The following is a 21,860-nucleotide window of genomic DNA, read 5'->3' as shown; positions in this document are numbered from 1 at the left end:
GTTTTCTAGTATCTTGTGCTTTCCTTTCCTTTTCATGGCTTTCGTGAATGGTAACTTCCCCAGAACTCATCATCTTTAGTTGAACGACTTTAATACCACTTATCACAGGCTTAATGTTTACTTGATGATCCTGTGCGACACTTAGCGATAAAGTGCACTAAGTCAACCTAAATGTTATCGATATTACTGCTTAAACAAAAATAAACAAGAGCACAATATTAGTCCAAACATACAAAGTAAAGAACACAAAAAGATAAATATAGAGAGCTCAATATATTAGAAATATGTTTTGTATTACTTAGGTAAAATGTGTTGTACAAGTGTGGTTTTTTATAAGCAAAAAGCTTACAAAAAAAGACAAAGTACAATGACATATACAAAGGTATCAAGGCATGTTTTATATTCATACGCTCTTAAGCCCCTACATGTTATAAGAACTCAAAGGTCCTATGCTAGATGCTTACATGACAGCTTGCATAGGTGTTCTAGTCATAGACGCCCAGCTGTAGAGTCTCTTTCCCCAGGAGTTATGTTTATATCACCAAAGATGACCAAAATCCTATTGGCCTTCAAGTAGAGTTTCCCATGTACGTATGAACAATGTCATTGAATACGAATTTGTCTAACTAAGGAGTCTTCTGCATACTAGGTTGCATGGTTCCCCTGTTGGCTTGTTGATGACACATGTAGAGTGGTTTAGCACAGTGGGTTGATCTGATATAGGAGCTTGGCTCGACTCTTGGCTATTTAAACAAAATTGACCTAAGTGTTAGAGTTAGGCCAAATGAACCTTTCTTAGGCTAGTGCAAATAGATAGGTTATGACAAATTATGCACATCATGTCATAACCTTTTTCCAATATACAACTAAATGGAGTTGTTTTAGTCATGCTTATTCCAAAATGGCCGCTATAGTTGATGATTTTGAATAAGTTGATAAGGTCATTTTGAAGTGTTCTATTGTTCCTTACAACATATTAACCTCGTTTTTGTAACTTCCTTGGTACCAAGAGTAACCTTTATAAGTATCAAAAGTTTGTTGTTTAGTTTGAATAATGGATAGTAGTTGTGTATCCTCAATCTATGAGTCTTCTACCTTTTTTAATATTTATGAAGGCAACAATACAAAAGTCAGGCTATTCATCTTCATGTTGGGCAACCTGAATAAAACATCTACTATTAAGTTTTCTTTCCCTTTTTTATACACAATATCACAATCAAATTGCATCAACTTTGTGATTTAGGTCTACTGCATAGGTATAGCTATTCTTGCTTTGACAAGTGTTCAAGAATTTAGTGATTCATCTTAATAGTAAACTCCTAATTAGTTAAGTAAGACATTTATCTCTTTATTATAAATAGGATAACCAACATTTCTTTTTCATAAATAGAGAGGAGTTGATTCTTAGGTGTTAAAGCCTTACTAATATATGTTATGGGGTGTCTTTCCTACATCCACATAGCTCCAATTTTGTCCCCACAACCATATGTTTTAATCATAAATTTCTTGGAGAAATCTAGCAAGGCAAGCACTTGAGTGGTGACCATAGTTTCTTTGAGTTTTTCAAAAGACTTTTGGGTTGCACTATTCCAATAGAAGACATTTACTTTCAGCAACTCTAACTAAGGTCGAGTAATGTGACCACAACCCTTTACAAATTTCTGGTAGTATCTCGTTAGACCTAGAAAGCCCCTCAACTATTTTATTGTCTAAGAATAGGCCACTTTTTCATTGCTCAAATTTTTTTAAGATCTATGCTTACACTCTTTGTTGAAATGATATATCCTAAGTAGGAAATCTATGAGTATCCAAAAGAGCATTTACTTCTCTTGGCCATTAGCTTATGATTCTTTAGCAATGTCAGAATTGTTTTTTACTAAAAATGAGTATATCATTAAAAAAAAACCAAAATAAACCTTAAGAATGTCTTAAAAACAAAATTTAGGGTATATTTTTATCTGCCATTACCCAGACTTCAAGTCAGTTTTAACAAAAAATCATTACCCCTGACATTTCATCTAACAACTTTTCCACCACAGGGATTGGGTATTTATTCTTGATAGTAGATTGATTCAAACTTTTGTAATTTATACCAAAACTAATGGCCCGGAGTATAAGTTGTTGTTGGGTCTGATGACTCCTGAATCCAACATCTCTTTCACCATCTTCTCAATAATATCCTTATGAAAACTATTGTGTCTGTAAGGCCTTAATGTTACTGACTTAGCCCCCTCTTTTAAGATAATCTTATGATCCCAATCACTTGGTGGAGGTAATTTGTGTTTTCTCAACAAAAACACCCTAAAAATGTTATAACAATAGGTCTAATTCTAGCCACTTACCTTAGGTAGTTTCTCAGACAACCTGTAGTATTGTCAATTGAAATTTGCTTGGTTACACTATGAGATGAATTGAGGCCTGTTGTAGTGAGTCGTAATTTTAGAGCAATTTTCTCACTTAGAAAGTTGTGAGTACAACCTGAATCAATGAGAGTAAAAAATAGGCCTTTTTACCATGGATACCCAATAATCTCATTACCTTTGCCCCTTTTTCCCTATTGAGTGCATTCAAAGAAATTTGCATCAAGTTGGACTCATCTCTACCTTGTTTTTCCCTTTCAAGTTCATCAACTAATTCATCCGCCTCTCTAGTATCAACCTCTAATTAAAAAGTATAGAGTTGTTCATTTTTACATTTGTGGTTGAAGGATTATTTTTCATTGCACTACAAACAAAAGCCTTCGACCTTTTTCTCATCAATTTCCTTGTTAGTTAAAGGTTTGGTGTTCTGAGGAGGTAAGATATTTATAGGTTTGGCCAAGGGTGAAGTCCACAATATTCCCACCTGTGTGTTTACTTTCTGATTGCTACTAGAGTGAAATGCATTACTAGAAGGTTAAAATGTGACTAAACTTTTATAAGATACGTTAGTTGAGAGGTCTTGGTAGAGGGTTTTGGTTGATCACTTATAGCAGCCACTGTTACCTCCTATAGCTTAGCCAAGGCAAAAGCCTTAGCTAATGTCTTAGGTTTAAACATACAAACTAGCTTTTGTAGCACATCCACCAATCTTGGACAAAACAAAGCTGAGAGTCTGGTCTTCTCTGATTCCAACTCTCAGATACAGTTTATCAAATAAGTCAAGATGTTGTTGAAAATGACCAACTTGACATAAATTGCGTAAGTTTGCTAATGGATCATCATAAGCTTAAGAGCCAAAATGGGAAATCAACTGGTGTACATATTCCTTCTAGCTCACAAGTTGATTGTCTTTGGCCTTAATGAATCCTTGATGCCACTGAATGACTTTCCCATCCAATTGCAAAGCAACTATTTTCACCCAATTGTACTATCCACTTCAAAGAAGTATTCGACCCTAAAAAACTAGTTTTCTAGATCTTCACTATTAAATTTTGGAAACTCTAGCTTAGTCGATTGTCCCTAAAGACATTTTTGGCCAGGTCCTGTCTCAACTCCCCCTTCTGTTAGGTCCACCATCTTCTATTTGGTGAGGATTCCAAATAGGATTGGATTCGAAGCAAGTTTATTTGGGTTCGAACTAGCTTTGCTTGAACGAGCCCGAACTGAGCTTCCTTTAAACGAACCTGAATATGAACGTGAGCCTAGATTTTAAGCGAAAAACGAACACGAGTTCGAACCTGAACATAGGTTGAGCGAGCTGAGCTTGGCTCACAAGCTGCTCACTTAAATGAAAAAAATTTTTAACTTAAAATAAATGACACCGTTTATTCCCTAAAATACGAGCTTGAAGTCGAGCTTTCGAGCTTGAAATGCGAGCTCGAGCTAGAACACACAAGCCCAAACAGTAAAATTATGAAATGAGCCGAATACGAACATGTGTTTAACTAGCTCAGTGAGCCCAAACTTGAGCAGAGCTTTGGCTTATCAAAAGCGAGCCGAAAATGAGTTGGGCCCTGTTCGGGTCCAATTCGGCTCGTATTTAGCCCTAATTTCAAAATTTTGCAAGTTTAAACCATCGATCATGTTTTTGATTGTATTAATGGATTCAATCAGTAGTTGTTGTTGACAAAGATTCGAACTTAGCTCATCTAGACCAATTCTCATTGAAGTTACTGTACTTGAGTGCCTTTTGCCATGCTCCGGATCATTTAGCTTTGATACCAATTAGTGTGCTCCAAAACATAAAATACAAAAATCATAGAATTACAAGAGATAAGAGTTAGAGAGAGAACACACAAATTTTGAGAAGGAAAAAACATAAATAACAAAATGCCAAGGAAGGATAAAAATGGTGTCATTCCTCATACTTTTTTGTTACGACTACAGTTTCTCCTCTTTATAATCCAACTGATTTCACTAACTAATGCCATGTTAGCATTTTCATTACATTTAAAATTCACTTAAATGACACTCAAAACATTCAAAACGCAACACAATAGAATGCAATGTTGGAATGCAAAATGCAGCATGATGTCATCTTCCATCCTTTAAGTGAAATGGTGCATTTTTTCCAACTTCCTAACTAATGCCTAACGACGTCGTATTGGAAGGGAATTGATTCAAATTCACACCATAATGCAATAAATATGGAGATGAATTATTATTTTAATTCTTAAACAGTGGCTTCTTCTCTTAAAAAAATCAAAAAAAAAAAAAAAAAGCAATATATAATTACCCTATTTATGTTGTAAAAAGAAACTATTAACCCGTAAGAATAGTTTTTCATGTTGCGGTCAGGCGTTGATTTTTTGTTTTTGGGATTTTTTTTTAAAATAAATAAAAGGTTTAAATGGAATTACAATACTTAAACAAATTAATATTTTTTTAATATTAAGATAAAATCACAATTATGTATCTTTTGTATTAAAAAATGTGTTTGAAGGAGAAAAAAATAAAAAATAATAATTATAGTGGTTGAATAATACAAAGACATTATAATACAATAAAATTATGCGTATATAATTTGGATATACAAATAATATGTTAGTATATGACTGAATAATTTATATTAAAGATAAAATAATACTTAATCACATAATAACACATTATCTGTATATCTAAATTATACATAAAAAATATGTATATATAACATTATTTATTAGAATTTATATAAATAGAGAAATCAATTAGAAGCAAAATTTATGCAAAAAATGTAACACAGTTGAATAAAGGCCAAAAGACTTATTCCCACCCAAGGTATAGTGAAATCTCAAGTTCATCCCCTTTAACTTTCAAAAATTTAAATACCCACTTATTACCAAAAATCTGATAAACTTTTCTATTAGAGTCAAAGGTAAAATTGTCATTTTATCAATAATATTAAAAAAATATAAGTTTATCTAATTTTTCTCTCTAAATTTTGAAAACTAACAACTTTACCTATGTCTAAACATTTCAAGTTTTAAAAAATGACTATTTCCCATTTTAGGTTTTTCTCTTCTCCCCTCTTTGGCCATCACACCATCATCGACGCCATCCTTTTTCCATCCTCACTGTTGGAATCGTTCAGATAGCCATCGTGGGAGGTCATCTGACAAAGAGACGACAAAGCCATTCAAGCGATTCTCATAGTGAGGACGGCGCTAGTGACAATGTAGTGGTTGAAGACGGGAGAAGAGAAAAACCTAGGTGGGAGAGGGGGGGGGGGGGGGGGGGGGGGTGGGATGGGGAGAATAGTCATTTTTTTAAAACTTGAAATATTTAGATAAGGGTGAAGTTGATAATTTTCAAAACATAGAGAGAAAAATAAGATAAAATTATAATTTTTTTAATATTATTGATAAAATAAAAATTTTACCTTTTATTCTAAATGAGTGTTTAGATTTTCGATAAGAGAAATGTAAGAGTTTAGAATTTTATTATATCATGCGGGAATAAGTCTTTTGGCCTTGTATAAAAGGAGAGAACGTAATAAAATTCAGTTGCTTGACCGACGAAATTGGCGGGGTTTTTCCCGTTTCAAAAGGCAGAAAACAAGACTCTCTCAGCCGAGCATTTTTACTGTAATTCGTTAACTCATAACAGATTTAAACTACTAATCTGCAAACTTCTCATTTTCACTCTTAAATTTCTCTCTTTTAGCTACCCAAAAAATCTTCCCCCTTCACCAATTACCTTTCCTTAAATTTCTTCTTCTCTTCAATCCACTTTTACCATTCTTCAATCGCCGGCGTGCTGTGTCGCTCCGGCGGTAATATATTCAACTAAACTTAGTGATTTCAGCTTGGCTTTTGGTAAGACTCTTCAGTCTTTCCTTGCAATTTATAAGTATTGGTTAATCTTTATTCTATAAAGTAATCTCTATGGAAAAAAATTGGGAATGTTTGTGGTAATTTTTGTTAACTTTGTTTGTCTTTCTGTTATTTGATGCATTGGATGGATAGATGCTATTGGATTGATGATACAAAGCATGTTGGATAATAATCTGTTATTTTTTATTTTTAAGGTTAATCTTAAATTTATTTTAGGGATGTTTAATTTGAAGAATTTTCTATTAATGTTTTTGTGGGAAAAAAACAAATGTTCTGGGAATGTTTGGTTTAGATTGTGTAACGTAGATGAAAATTTTTTTGATCTTCTGGGTTCCTAATTTTTCTAAAAATTGTTTTAATGGTATCTTCTTCCATTGCATTCTACACATTTATGCTAATTCTTTTCAAATTTTGGGTTCGAAAATTTGGTTTCCGTTATCTCTCTTAGATGCAAGTATTTGGAGAAAATGCAGATTTTGTTTTCTCACAGGTCTATGCAGATTCACATTTGTGTAGGGTTTTCTTTTCTTCATCAGGGTTGGTGTGTAATGGAGTCCAAAGGTGGTTCTGCTTCGGAGGGTGCAAATAGTTTATCCGTTAAGCCATTGAAGATCTCAACGTCGCCGAGATCTCCAAGGTCACCCAGGTCTCCGAGGTCTCCGAAGTACCCAAGGTCTCCGAACGAATATGGCAGACATGGCTCTAGAAAGGAGAGCCCGATCAAGGGGAGTCCAAGCAGAGTGAGCAGCCCAGTCAGGTATGAACGGCGTTCAAATTCCCCAAGAGATGGGCGGCCTAAAAAAGGTAAAACTAGTAAATTATTGTTCCTTTGTTGTATTTTGAAGAATGAATTTAGAGATCATAAAATCTAATCTAAAGAAAAATGTTTTTTTCATATATCTGAATGATTAGATTGCTCGAAAGACCTTGTACTTCTAAGGAATGTGAAATTCTGATAAAAGATTAAACAAATTACTTATTTTCTGCTTGGTATTCTAGCTCATTCTTAATTTTATTGTTGCAATTATGCAGGTGGAGCCGGGGGAAAGGGTACCTGGGGAGGATTGTTTGATACAGATGACAATAATTTTCTTGACCCAAAAGATCCGAACTATGATAGCAGTGAGGTAGTTAGTTAATGTTACCCCTTTCTATGTTCATATTTCTCAATTTTCCTAGGATGTTACTGTATATTGTTGTTGTAGTTTCAAGAATTGATGAATTTTTATTTCCGATGTAGGAATTTGAACGTGTAAATATAAGGAAATCAGCTGTGGATTTGATTGAGTACAAAAAGAAAGCAACAGTAATTGTGGAGGAATACTTTACCACTGATGATGTTGTGTCGACAGCAAATGAATTGAGAGTGCTTGGAATGCCTAGCTATAACTACTATTTTGTAAAGAAGCTTGTCTCTCTTGCTATGGATAGGCACGACAAAGAGAAAGAGATGGCTGCTCTTCTGTTATCTGCTCTTTATGCCGATGACATTGATCCGCCGCAGGTTTATAAAGGATTCAGGAAATTGGTGGAATCTGCAGATGACTTGATTGTTGATATACCTGATACGGTTGATGTTTTAGCATTGTTCATAGCTCGAGCTGTGGTTGATGACATTCTCCCACCTGCATTTTTGAAGAAACAAATGGTTTCCTTGCCTAAGGATTCCAAAGGAGTTGAAGTATTGAAAAGGGCTGAGAAAGGTTACCTCGCGGCTCCTCTTCATGCAGAAATTATAGAAAGGCGATGGGGAGGTAGCAAGAATAAGACAGTTGACGAAGTGAAGGAGAGGATAAACAATTTGTTGATTGAGTTTGTGGTGAGTGGTGACAAAAAAGAGGCCTACAGATGCATCAAAGAATTGAAAGTTCCATTTTTTCACCATGAAATAGTTAAACGGGCTCTAATGATGGCAATGGAGAGACGCCAAGCTGAAGGATGGTTACTAGATTTACTGAAAGAAGCTTCTGAAGAAGGTTTGATCAATTCTAGCCAAATAACAAAAGGGTTTAACAGGATTATCGACACTGTGGATGATTTATCACTTGACATACCAAATGCTAGAAAAATATTGCATACATTGATTTCCAAGGCAGCATCCGAGGGCTGGTTGTGTGCTTCATCTTTGAAATCACTCTCATTGCAGCCAGGAAAGAGGTCACTAGAGGATAGTGCTTGTAAAAATTTTAAAATCAAGGCTCAATCAATCATTCAAGAGTATTTCTTGTCTGTTGACATTTTAGAGGTACAAAGCTGTCTAGATTCAGAGAACAGCACATCTTCTGATGAACTGAATGCTATCTTTGTCAAGAAACTGATAACTCTTGCCATGGATAGAAAGAACAGAGAAAAGGAAATGGCTTCTGTTCTGCTGTCATCTTTATCCTTCCCTCCTGATGATGTTGTCAGCGGTTTTGTGATGCTGCTAGAATCAGCCGATGACACTGCTCTCGACAACCCAGTTGTGGTTGAAGATCTTGGAATGTTCTTGGCTCGAGCAGTGGTGGACGAAGTCCTGGCACCTCTTCACTTAGAAGAGATTGCCAGCCAGTTTTCGGGGCCAGAATCGATAGGTAGCAAAGTGCTGCAAATGGCAAAGTCACTGCTGAATGCAAGACTTTCTGGAGAGCGGATACTAAGATGCTGGGGAGGCGGGGGGACCAGCCAGTCAGGCTGGGCTGTGGAGGATGTCAAAGACAAAATTGGAAAGCTACTAGAAGAGTATGAATCCGGAGGAGAGGTACAAGAAGCTTTCCGCTGCATAAAGGAATTAGGCATGCCATTTTTCCACCATGAGATTGTCAAAAAAGCACTAGTGAGTGTCATTGAGAAGAAGAATGAAAGGCTCTGGGGGTTGCTCAAGGAGTGTTTTGACTCAGGACTCATCACCATGAATCAAATGACAAAAGGGTTCGAGAGAGTGGAAGAATATCTTGATGACTTAGCCTTGGATGTGCCTGATGCTGAGAAGAAATTCATACATTATGTTGAAAGAGCCAAAGCTCAAGGTTGGCTGGAATCCTCATTTTCTTTCACCAAACTGAAACATATACAAGAGAATGGATATTGTTAAAACCAATTAATGAGGTATGCACGGTGTCGTATTAGTACCATAGGATAACTTTATATTAATATATTTTGGCAGCTACCTGTAGAGAGCTTGTTAGCTCTTGTAGTTTATGTATTTTTGAGAAACTAATCAAATATGCAATTGCAGTGGAACCTGAATGATGTTTTGTAAATGTAAGTGATATAGGTTTACTGTATACACACTTTTGGGAACATAATTTTTAGCAAGTAAATCTAATATTCACTATAACAAATAGTTAATTTAGGGACAAAATATTTAACTTCTAAAGATTATTTTTTTGATATTTAATGACCTTTTTTATTTTTAAGGACAAATTTTTAATTTTTTGGAACAAAAATTTTCATTACCCTTTTTTAAATTTGTTATAGTGATGTTTGTAAGTATTACGCCAAGAAAATGTAGTGAAATAAAACAAATAATATAGCCTAAAGTAAAAGCCATAGCCTACAACATTCATGGGACTAATTAAGTCTAGAGAGTTTCAAATCTACTAACTTAAAAATGTAAATTACAATGAAAGGTATTAGATCAAAGAAAAACAGTTCACAAACTCATCTAACCAAACCCAAAACTCTATTGATAGAAGTTTACGCATACATGAAATGGAAACTAGTATCTCTCTCACTCGTTTTTCTAGGCTTCCCACTTAGAGAGAGAAGATCAAGATTTCATTGAACAATAGAGATGAAGTCCCTTCAACTTGAGAGGTTAAAATCCCTTTAACCTATAATCAAAGCAAATCTTCACCATTTATAGAAAATGAATACTTGCTAGAAGAATCTAAGATAAAAATCAATAACAAAATGCAAAGCTGCAATATAAAAAAAGAACCCAAAATATATTTAAGAGGGAAGGCAAATATTCAGGCTAATAAAAGACTGAGAAGAGGGTACTCTTTTATGCACATTTAGGACCTTTTGGTGTTAACACTTGTTTCGATAAGAGATTGCTCATGTGTCCTCTTTGTAACAACAAAATACACGCCAAATGGCGATTGTATAAGGACAAAAATTATGTTAAGTATCAAATAGCTATTATACATAGATATGTGATCACACAATACATAACACATAATATGTGCACACAACATTGTGAATATTCACGATAAATATCGTGATAATGTCCTTAATTCACAATAAAACATCTATAGGAAATAGTTGTCATCGTAGAATTGATAGATTCATAATGTTTTCTTTTTTTTTTAAAAATTAAGATAATATAATATGCAATTTCTCAAACAATAAAACGATGGGTATCCACTTTTAGTGCACTATTTATGTACATAAATAATGTATTATCATATGATTGAATAATTTTAAATTAAAAATAAAACAACATTAAATCAGTTAATAATACATCATCTGTGTATAAGAATTGTATACAAAAAATTAATACACATAACATTGCTTTTTCTCAAAATTGTTTTCATAGTCTACCTTTTGTGTATGCCAAATCATATAATTACAAAATGGTACATATATAATGTAATATATATAATCCATTTTTATTTTAATTTAACATTTATAAATTAAAAAATTGACTAAAATAAACACCTATGAGGACATATATATTCCAATGGGACTTGAGCCAAAACCCTTATGAAGAAGATTCATGAAAGAGTAGGGTTATTTGAGTACATTAAATCTTTTTGTAAGCTCCATACATAGTCAAATTTATTGAAGAGCAGTGTTATATGCATAATTTTTATTTATAACTTTATACACAAACAATGACATATCATCGTGTGATTGAATAGTTAAAAAATAATACTCAATCATATGATGACACATAATTGTTTATGCATAAAATTGCACACAAAAGTTGTGCATCTAATTTTATTGTTTATTAAAAGCATCTTTTTCAGATGAGTAATGTTATGTGCACAATTTTGTGCATACAAAATAACATGTCATTATGTGATTAGATAGTTAAAAATTAAAAATAAAATAACACTCAATCATATGATAATACATTATTGTTTGTGCATATACTTTTATTATTTTGAAATATAAAAATTCATTTCGGATAAATATGAGGGCTGCAAAAGTATTCTTTGTTATCCTTCTTAATTTTTTTTTTTTTTTATGGTGTGGACATGAACTAGATTTAAGCTTTCTCAAAGGTAGAATACGTGTTTTGGAAAGTTGATGTTTAGGGACGGGAAATATTTGAATAATCTATACTATACTTATAAATTAATTGCTAAGATAAATTTAATTAACAAAGAAGCTTATTAACGTTGAAGAAAATTAACTTTTACAGAGAATTTATAGTTAAAATACTATTTTTTAATATAAATAACCTATAGATTTAAGTAAAAAATAATATAGAATTCTTTTATTACGTTTAACTAAATACAATAATTATTTATACCTACTAATTTTTATTAAATATAGTAATAATTTTACTAAAACTATATGCACAACTCTCGTACATAATTTTGTGCATAAACAATGATGTGTCATTATATGATTGAGTGTTATTTTATATTTAATTTTTAATTATCTAATTACATAATAATACATCATTATTTGTACACATAATATTACTCTAATAATTTATACCCAATAATATAATTGTTAATTTATTTTTGTGGTAATTTTTCATTTTTAGCAAGAGATAATTGTTTGAATCAAATGTACCTTAAAGGTAAAACATTGGATAACTTTGTTACTTTCCAAAATATTCAAGGGTGTGATTGGTTTATATAACATTTTATTCCAAAAAATTAAAAATTACCACAAAGATAAATTATTTTGAAGATTACTAAACATTAATCATTATTATATTTTATAAAATTGATATTTATGAATAATTATTATGTTTGATTAGTAGTAATACAAGAATATTGAAATATTATTTTATTTAAATATCATTAAAAAATTATCAGATATAAATTAGTATTGTGTTTAGTTAAACTAACATTTTTTATATTAAAATATTTGTTTTCTGTATTTTTTAAAACAACTTTCATGTTAATAATATATTAGGATTTTTTATGTTTTTAAATTATGAATATATTTAGTTACATTATTTTTTCCAAGTTGTCATCTTATTGCAAGTATATTTTTTTTCAAAATATTTTTTACCGTCCTCGTTATTTTATTTCAAACCAAAAGCATTTTTTTCTAAAATTTTAAGAACTAAAGATAAAATTGTAATAAAATTAAAATAATTTTTTAATATTTAAAATAAATATGATAATTAGATCATCATTATATTATTTATCACACTACCTTGACAATAAAGGATTAACGAAATAATTTTATTATCTAATAAATTAAATAAAATAATATTAATAATAAAAAATAATTTTAAAAATTAATTAATTTAGGTAAAAAAATTTCCGCGGTTAAAAATATTGAATTTAACATTTTAAAGCAAACTAAATATGGGTTACCACTTATACTCACCCAATACCAAAAGCCAAAACACACTTCTTCATGCCACCCATTCACACCATGCCAAAGCCATTGACCACTAGAAAAGTAGTCGACCATCGAAAGAAGTCGCCGACCATCGCAAAGAAGACGCCTACCACTGCAACGAAGACAAAAATAATAATCAAATGGATGAAGAGGTAAAAGTTTGTTATTTCTTCCATTCGATTTCTTCATCGTTCCGTTTGCTTTTTTGCTTCTATTTTGTTATTGTCTTGGGGTTAGCTAGCTTGATTTCACTAGTTTTTGTGCCGGATGAAGCTGGAAATTGCCGCTGGCATCATATTGGGATTTTTGGAACTGCTGTGTTGTTAGTTTGATTTGCTTAGATTTCTCTATGATTTGGTTGGTTTTTGTGCCAAAAGATGTCAGAAATTGCCTAGGGATAATGCTTTGGTGTGTGTTGTGGTGGTGTAAACAGGTTTTTTCGGGCAAAAAATGGAGGAAAATGGCATGGCGTCGATGGTGGTACAGTTTATGCCACGGCAACACGCCACACCACGCTAGCGCTCCATGCCAACGTGCCCAAACGCCACGCCAACACATCGATAACATTGTTCATGCACTGTTCATAAAATATAAAAATTATATTCTTTTATGTTTTTCTTTGAGTTTATTTATTTTAATTGATTAATTACAATCCAAAATATTTTCTAATATACGATAAATTTTAAAATCATCATACAGATATTCTAAACTTCTAAATGTAATAATTTTTTTGTATAATTGTCAATCATAATTAATATAATAGATAGTTACATAAAGATACCATATATATTAATTTGGTGCAATTCATAAATTAGAAGTTATTAAAATAACACTATTAAAATTACTTAATTCTCTAATAATTTTTAATTTCATTAATTCATAATTTCTCATGATGTGTGCCCTAAGAATTCTTCTAAATATCGGTTGAACACTATTTTGTATTATCAATTCTAAAATTTTATCTTTTGCATAACTAAAAGATTGATAAGAAGTAACTACATACTTGGTCATATAGTCTCGCATCTTCATTTGATTGTATGTGAAAGTTGATATTTCTTTCATATGTCTGAAATTGTTCGGAGCTCCTTCTAAACTGGCGTTGAGACCAACGGACCATAATCAAGTGAATGCAATTTGTTTTTATCCTTTGAACTCATATGAGATTTTTTTATAGTAATTAGTAATGTGTCGGCAAAGATGTCTCGTACAATTTGTACTTGCACATATCAAACAAGACCCACAATGTTTACACACTACTCAACAAATCAATTTTCTTTCTATCGCTTCCTCTATTTAATCGAAGTACTCTCATATTATTGACGTTTGTTTTTTTTTCTCTTTGTTGAATAATATGAACTTGCATCTACATCACTTTTACTTATTAGTACTCCACCTAAGACTGAATTTGAATCAAGCTTACTTCAAACAAATCTAAAACAAAATTACATATATATGAGCTTGACTATGAGCTTGAGCTTTATATACTTGAAAAAAGGCTCAAGCTTTCAGTGAAATGGCTCGACTCTCAAGCCAAGGCAGCTCGCCCATTCTCCTTTCTCCAGCTGGGTAGGACGTTGCCCTCCTGGTCTTTTAAAAGAAGAGTCTTCCACATATATATATGTAAAAAACTACATCTACAAATTATGAAAGTTTGACCAATCACTTAAATTAAAAAAATAATATCACTGTAGTTGAAACATGGCACAATCTTATTAGCCAACACAATTCAATTGAACTCATTTCATGCAAGAGAAGTAACGTCCCTTGCTTTGACTCCTTCAAAACGACGTCGGTGAATCGCCTTCTATTCTTGTCCTCTACAAAAGCTGTCACAGCCTGTGCCTCTTCTCCAAGAGTTAACTTCTCTGGTATTTTTCTTCCTTTAAAGAATGACAGATTGTAACTCCGAGAGAAAGGCTTAGCATGAATACTGATTCAAATTTGAGATCGAGCTCCATGGAGATTCGATACAGAGGCATGAGAAAGCATCCATGGGGTCGTTACGCCATCAAATTCCATGATCTGAGGAAGAAAACCCACGGCTAGCAGTTATTTATTTATTTGTATGCAACAAAGAGAGAAGGAAGAAATAGGAAGAAACAAAACAAAAGCCAAGAAAAGTTGGGGTTTGAATGAGTGGGTTAACAACATGGACAATCAAAACCCTGATTGAATAACTGAATATACCACAACAGCTAATATTCTGCAAAACTCTAAATTCATTTCTGTTTACTGGGAGAACAAAGTTATAGTTGCATCAATCAAAGGACAAATACTAATATTCAATTACAAGGTACAAAAATAATTTTCATTTCGATATGTTAACATGTTTAAAGCTCTGGATTTAGGCTATTGCCTCATTATATAGTGTTATTTGTGTACCTTTTAAAGAATATCATTCATCTTTGTTTGTTGTATTTAATATAATTGAAGTTTGTTAATTATATAGTGTTATTGTTAATTTATTACATACTGATTTTAAGTTCTTAGGAATTTTTTTCTTAATAGAATTCTGTAATTTTGCACTTAATAATATATATTTCATATTTTGAATGATGAGGAGCCTACCCGAGCCAAGCTTACAAGCAGCTCGGCTCGTGATCTAGCCAAGTTCGAGTATTGAATTTTTTGGCTTGTCAAGCCCAAGCTCAGGCTCGTTTCAACAGTAACCAAGCCAAGTTTGAGTTTAGTTGAGCTTGAACTCGGCTCGATTTAGTTAAAATCTGGCATTGGCTCCACCTATTCCACCTTGTGCATTATCAATAATATATATCATCAACACCAACATGATAATATTTAAATAGATTGAATTTATTTTACCTTGGATCCATTTGTAATATTTTGTAATGATAAAATTGAAATAAAAATAAAATTATAAACACAAAAAATAGTTATTTGCGAATTCAGATACTATAATGAACAATGAATGATGAATTTTTGCAGGGGTGTGGCTGTGGCATTATCATTTGGAAAGACATTTAAGATGGGGAATGAACACCATTATTATAATGAAGAATGGGCCAACTCTTGAGACATCTATTCTTCTACCGCCTACTTTTATGCCTCCTTTTGATGTTCCTTCGACTATTAGGAAGAAGGGATCAACTAAACAAACAACTTTCTAAATGCTGTTGTTTAGTGGTGTAGAATATTAAGTATGGGTTTCGTATAAGCAACTGATCAACAACTACTTAATCAATCTTATTATGAATAAATTAGTACTTTTATTAATCTTTTAATTTTAATGAAGATTTGAATGAAAAGCATTAAAAAAGCCATACTAATCACACAAGTAGAGATGTCAAATAGGCTAGGTTGTGAGAGCACACCGAAAAAACACAACTCAAAAGGGCACAGCTAGTTATTGTAGTGGATCGTCCCACAAACCTAGCTTTTAGGTCCGGCTCGGCTTGTTTCTATTCATCCACTTTAAAAAAAAAAAATAATAATTTGTTTTTTTCCATTGGAGTTTAAATTTTTTTTTTTCTATACAAACCTACCCTCCCCCACTTTGTAAACCGCACATGTCCAACATAATTTTTCAATCTCTCATTCTCTCTCTACATTCTTTTCCTTCAATCCTATTCACATTTAACATTTTTTTTATTCAATTTTAATATTTCAATTTCTCTCTACATTCTATTCATTCAATTTTTGTTTTAATTTTTTTGTGTTTGGTTTTTAATTAAAAATAATTATTTAAATTTAGTAATATAAATTTCCTTCCAAATTAATACAACTAAAAATCATAAATTGTAAGTTAATCATCTAAATCACATTTTGTTTATATTTTCAAATGATGTGAAATCGTTTTTTATTACTAATTGTTGTATATAATTAAAAAGAAAAATTTTATTTTATTGATGTTGTAATGGACTTGCTTTCTCTAATTACGTCTTTATAGTTTATCCTACACTTAAGTCGAGACAACTATATTTTATATGTTCCTCCAACAAGAAGAACTGAGTAACCCAAGTGCATGACCTTCAAATAGTATCACTTGTAATTTTTGTTATACTTATTACTATTACCATTCTTTTGATGTCCATTAACAATAATTTTTTTTTGTCTTTCTAATTTTGTTAATTATTATTTTTTGTTAAAATATAAAAAAAATTGTACGTTTAATTACTTATTGAAAAATTCGATCATACATAGTTATACATATATATTCTAAAATTAGTAGTATATTAGAACTTTTAGAAAAAAAGTCTGAGTTGAAATTATTTTAATCTTTTTCATTAAATTCTTCATTAAAATTAAAAGTTTAACATAAGTACTAACTTATTCAAAATAAAATCAATTAAGTAGTTGTAGATCATTTGCTAATACATAACCCATACTCAATATTCTTCACCACAAAACAAAGCCACTTAGACAGTCGTTTGTTTGGCTGAAAATTGGGATGTCTTCTTCTGAATGGTTGAAGGAGCATCACAAGGAGGCATGTAAGCTGGTGGCGGAAGCATAGATGTCTCAGCAGTTGGCCCATTCTTCACTATAATAACGGTGTTCATTCCCCAAGTTAAATGTCTATCAAAATGACAATGCCAACTGCCCATTCCCCAAGAAAAATAAGGAATGCATAAATATTTGGACATTATAAATGTTATTTTCATAATTTTAGGGATCAATTATTTATAATTTGGTTAAAAATAATAAATTTATTACTTTAACGAGAGAAATATGATTATTAAAAGTCTATTTTTTATCGTTAAAAATTTATAACAAGAAAAATTTCATTGTCACCTATCATTAAAATTTATGTTATTAAAAATATTTTTGTCATTATTATTTTTAACGAGGAAACTATAATGATAAGTAACGATGAAATTTATTTTAACGTTAAAACTTTTTAATGGTCAAATTTTTTTTATTGTTAAAATATTTTAACAACAAAAAATATATTTTTATTTATTTTTAACATGAGTATAGATAATTAATTATTAAAATAATGAAAATGATACTCATAACAGCCAAATATTTGTCTGATCATTATTTTCATCTCCCTTATGTTAATTTTTTTTATTTTTTTTGATATCCTACTCCTGAAACCAAAATTTGAGTGAAGAGCAAACATACCAGGATTAAGTGCTTTAAATCTAACAGCAACCCATCCTTGTTTGGGAAGGGTAGCAGTATTGACAAGGGGTGGATCAACCAGATTGTAAGATTCAGGGTCCTGATCAAAATCAAAATTGCCTTCGCCATCTCCAACCACGTAAAAGCTATGTCCATGAAGATGCATGAGATGATTCTCTGATGAATTCAAAACATTGGATGCTTGAAATACGATCTCCACTTCTTCACCGTATTCAAGCACTTTCACCTTCGTCGCCAGCAGCGATTGCGTCGTGTTTATGGTATCCGACACAAAATCGTAGAACTCTAGAGGATAGTCCGGGAAATTCTCAGTATAAAATTCTGTCATGTTCCTGCACCAATTAAAAGGTTTATCATTTTTTTTAGAATTTTAGTTAAAAGTAATGTTATGCGTATCCACTTTTGAGTATACAAATAACTCATTTATTTGATGACATATATCAAATATATATCAATTTATATAATCGAAATAGATATGTATAGTTTTATTGTTTAGTAAAACTATCTTACTTATAATATGCTTCAAGGACATCCATCCAAGGGTTCACCCAGGTGACATTATTCAAGCTTGAAGCTGAAGTGGGAGTAAGACTTCCTGAATGATTGTACATATACTGGTTTTCCGCGGCCGCAATGTACATTCTAGTAGTAATATTCTTGGGCACATCCTGAACCGTTAAGCTCCTTTTTCTGTTTCTGAAGCTGATTGCGGCCTTGTAATCTTCAAAATCAGGAAGAGAAGTGGGAAACTCTATGGTTTCTGGATCCTGTGTGTAGTTTCCATTGATGTATTGGAGAATACCTGTGACATTAAATTTGTTATATGAGATGAAACTGGCTTTGCCAGAATAGGATTGTCTGGCGGCAATATAATATTGGCCACCCAGAGATTTTTGGTCTGCCGTAACAAGAACGTCCATGGTTTGTCCAGGGCCAATGACGATGTAGCTTGTGAGAAATGGCTTGAGATATGCGGCATCCTGTGAAACGACCGTGAGATTGTGCCCAGCAATGGCAAAAAACATTTCTGCATTCATCACTGCATTCACTAGACAGAGAAGATACGTCTTCCCATAATCAACCATCCAACGATACGTGTGCTCTGTTAATATATAATTCATCAAACACACATCTGTAAAGGCTACAAAAATATTTCTTCGTTTTATGTGGATAATTGTGTATACCTTTAGAGCATTGGGCGAAATCTCCAAGTTGGCCATTGATTGTGTAAGCGTCCGACTTGGGTAAATCTGCTGCTGTTTCTAGGTCATAGTCGACTAAGAGATTGACATCTTGGATATAACAAGATCCTGAAAGAACATAATAAAAACATTCAATCACATTATGATATATTATTTATTTATCTAATTACATATTCAAAAGTATTTGCAAATGAAATGTGAAATACCAAGTATGAGAATTTCTTCAGCATGAGGGGGAGGAAACGGGTAGGTGGATCCTTGTTGAGGATAAATGACAATGGCGCCATGAACAGTGTTTCTTGTCCAATCACTGTGAGCATGCCACCAAAGGGTGCCTTCTTCATCAGAAAATATAACTTGATAGGTGAAATTTGTCCCTCGTTTTATTGCACATTGTGTAATGTATTCAGGACCATCTGACCATGGATTTCTTGGCTGCCTCACCCCATGCCTGTTAAATAGAAATTTCACACATAATTCTTTTCGTTATATTTAGAAATTGTAATTAAAAATTTGATATTAAATGGAATCTAAAGAGATAAAATATAATTTTTATTTGACACAAAGTAACCAAACTCTTTTTAAGTCTTTTATTTGATCAAATTAAACCCTATATATATATATATATATGAAAATTTTTGTGCCTATTAATTCTCATAAACTTTGCTCGCTCTTAGACACATTAGTGGGTGGGCCAACTCTAATGCGGTCTATCGGATCCAAGGCCTACTATCTTTCATGTTGGGTTAGCTACAAAATTTACAAAACCCACAACAAGACCTTATATATATAAAGTCATGTTATATCGGATCCATAATAGGTTGGTCTATAGGCTTTTATTAAGCAAGTTCATTAATTTCAATAAAAAATATTTTTTATTAAATAAAAATTTTAAATTATGTTTTATAATAAAAGAAAATATATTAGGAAATTGAATTATGATTAGAAGAAAAATAAACTTATTTGTAAGGCCAAAAGACTTATTCCCACCCAATGTTTAGTTCATTCTCAAACTCATACTAATAGAATTTTAAAAATTTAAATACCCACTTATGATCAAACTTTGGGTGGGGAAAAATTTTTAGTTTTTAAGCCTAAGGGGAAAAATGTGATGAATTTATAGTTTTTTAAAATGTTTTTATTAAATGATAATTTTATCCCTGATAGTAATAATAAAATTTAACAAACGGATGAGTATTTGAATTTTCAATAGTTAGTGAGTGAAAAGTTGGGTTTACAACAAACCTTAGGTGGGAAATAGTCATTTGGCCATATTTTTAATTCAAAATCATTCAATCACTTAGTAAAACACATTAAGTATATACTCATTTGTATATTCAAAGTGAATACACATGATTTTATTATGTGTATATATATTTGAATAATAAATTTATATGCACAAATAATGATATGTACTTGTATGTTGTTTTATCTCTAATCACATGGTGAAAAGAAATTAAACAAAGAAACGTATCAACTCTATCAACTTTTATGAAAAAGAACATTTATGAAAACTCTAAACAGATGTTTCCAAAATTTTCTTCCCAAAATTAAAAAAGAAAATTATTTCATATTATTTTAAATCATTCTCCCCTTGTCCAGTATCTAATTTTAATATAGATTAGTGTTATGTGTATAAATAACGATATGTCATCATATAAATAGATAGATAAGAACTAAAGATAAAATAACAATTAATCATATGATGATTATTGTTTCAATATAAAATATATAATAATTGAGAAGAGAGAGAGAGAAATAACCAGTGGATTGTGACTTTGTAACCTCTTTGATTATGGACGTTAACAAAAACAGCATCACCTTTGCGAACATAAACGGTTGGCCCGGGAAACTGGCCGTTTACCACCATCCTTTTGTTGGTGTTGCACAGCCTGGTCAAATTTTCCTCCCGAAGCTACATATCATCACAAGACTATGAAGAATAAGAAGAAGTCACAGGAAGATCAATGCATGCATACAAATATGTATGAATACAGAGATATCAGTCATTCAGCCATGTCCTTAAAGCAAGAATAAAAAATGAAGATCAATGAGTAAAAGCTAGCTCTTACAACAAAGTCATGGTAATGAACTTCCGCTTGCACCAAGCAAACCAGCAAAGCTAATCCACTGATTACCGCCAACTGTTGAAGAAAGCCCATTATCTTCAAAGCACTCGTATGTTCTTTGTTGACTTAAAGTCCTCTTAGCTAGGTTTCTTTTTATAGTTGTGAAAAGGCCAAAAGATTTATTCTCACCCAAGATTTGTTGAATTCTCAAATTAAATATTGAAAATCTAAACTTTCACTCGTATATGTTTAAAATTAACGGAATTAATAAATTTTAAAAATAAAATTATTATTTAACTATTAATATATTAAAAATAATAAAATTTTATCTCATTTTTTCTTTAATTAAAAAACTTATAATTTTCTCGAGATTAAATTTAAAAAAATCATATTTTTCCCCTTTAAGTTTCATTTTCAACCCTCCAGTGTCTTTTTCTCCTAGATCCACCGTGAACTTCCCCCCAACCCTCCAATGTCTTTTTCACCTAGATCCACTGTGAACTTCCCCTCAGCCTCTTCGTCTAGAGACAAAAGACAACTAATTTAAAGTACCAATAATTTACATTTTCCCACGTTTGTACCATACTAAAGGGCCCTAAAGATGAGAAAAGCCATGGCAAGTAATTCAACAGCTGTTTTTAACAAATCAATATGACTAGTTGTTATATCTTCTATTCTTTCATCTTAATTTTAGAGTTATTTCACTCATTAAATTAAATAATGTATCATCATATA

At 31.7% G+C, this 21,860-nt stretch overlaps 2 protein-coding genes across 4 annotated transcripts; one reads left to right on the top strand and one right to left on the bottom strand.

The window, feature by feature from the left end:
• The first annotated feature begins 6,780 nt into the window (after positions 1-6,780).
• Positions 6,781-9,474, top strand: LOC123229711 (MA3 DOMAIN-CONTAINING TRANSLATION REGULATORY FACTOR 2). The gene is made up of 3 exons (XM_044655630.1): positions 6,781-7,036; positions 7,265-7,359; positions 7,473-9,474. The coding sequence occupies exons 1-3, from the start codon at positions 6,781-6,783 to the stop codon at positions 9,303-9,305; spliced, it is 2,184 nt and encodes a 727-aa protein (XP_044511565.1). The 3' UTR covers positions 9,306-9,474.
• A 7,565-nt stretch (positions 9,475-17,039) lies between these two features.
• LOC123230046 (putative laccase-9) lies at positions 17,040-21,262 on the bottom strand. Of its 3 annotated transcripts, none has more exons than XM_044656148.1 (7): positions 21,129-21,262; positions 20,820-20,971; positions 19,263-19,507; positions 19,039-19,164; positions 18,365-18,956; positions 17,830-18,186; positions 17,040-17,305 (listed from the first exon to the last, which is right to left on the bottom strand). In XM_044656148.1, exons 1-7 carry the CDS (start codon positions 21,216-21,218, stop codon positions 17,125-17,127), a joined length of 1,743 nt encoding a protein of 580 aa, XP_044512083.1. In that variant the 5' UTR covers positions 21,219-21,262; the 3' UTR covers positions 17,040-17,124. The 3 variants fall into 3 exon arrangements, with proteins under 3 accessions (XP_044512083.1, XP_044512082.1, XP_044512081.1); XM_044656147.1 differs by having other exon boundaries at positions 17,834-18,186; XM_044656146.1 differs by having other exon boundaries at positions 17,040-17,249; positions 17,834-18,186.
• Positions 21,263-21,860: the final 598 nt, after the last annotated feature.

The sequence above is a fragment of the Mangifera indica genome, chromosome 11, assembly GCF_011075055.1.
Source record: "Mangifera indica cultivar Alphonso chromosome 11, CATAS_Mindica_2.1, whole genome shotgun sequence".
In the NCBI taxonomy this organism is placed as follows: Eukaryota; Viridiplantae; Streptophyta; class Magnoliopsida; order Sapindales; family Anacardiaceae; genus Mangifera; species Mangifera indica.
The sequence above is the reverse complement of the archived record's forward strand: the minus strand, read 5'-3'. Positions and strand labels throughout refer to the sequence as shown.

What these genes read in the sequence shown, in the direction of transcription:
- LOC123229711 (XM_044655630.1), top strand. Translation starts at nt 6,781, where the DNA reads ATGGAGTCCAAAGGTGGTTCTGCTTCGGAGGGTGCAAATAGTTTATCC. An exon ending in AGATGGGCGGCCTAAAAAAG is followed by an intron (nt 7,037 to 7,264) that starts GTAAAACTAGTA and finishes GCAATTATGCAG; the next exon opens with GTGGAGCCGGGGGAAAGGGT. An exon ending in CGAACTATGATAGCAGTGAG is followed by an intron (nt 7,360 to 7,472) that starts GTAGTTAGTTAA and finishes TTTCCGATGTAG; the next exon opens with GAATTTGAACGTGTAAATAT.
- LOC123230046 (XM_044656148.1), bottom strand. Translation starts at nt 21,218, where the DNA reads ATGGGCTTTCTTCAACAGTTGGCGGTAATCAGTGGATTAGCTTTGCTG. An exon ending in TGAAGAAATTCTCATACTTG is followed by an intron (nt 19,165 to 19,262) that starts GTATTTCACATT and finishes ATGTTCTTTCAG; the next exon opens with GATCTTGTTATATCCAAGAT. An exon ending in GTCCTTGAAGCATATTATAA is followed by an intron (nt 18,187 to 18,364) that starts GTAAGATAGTTT and finishes TAATTGGTGCAG; the next exon opens with GAACATGACAGAATTTTATA.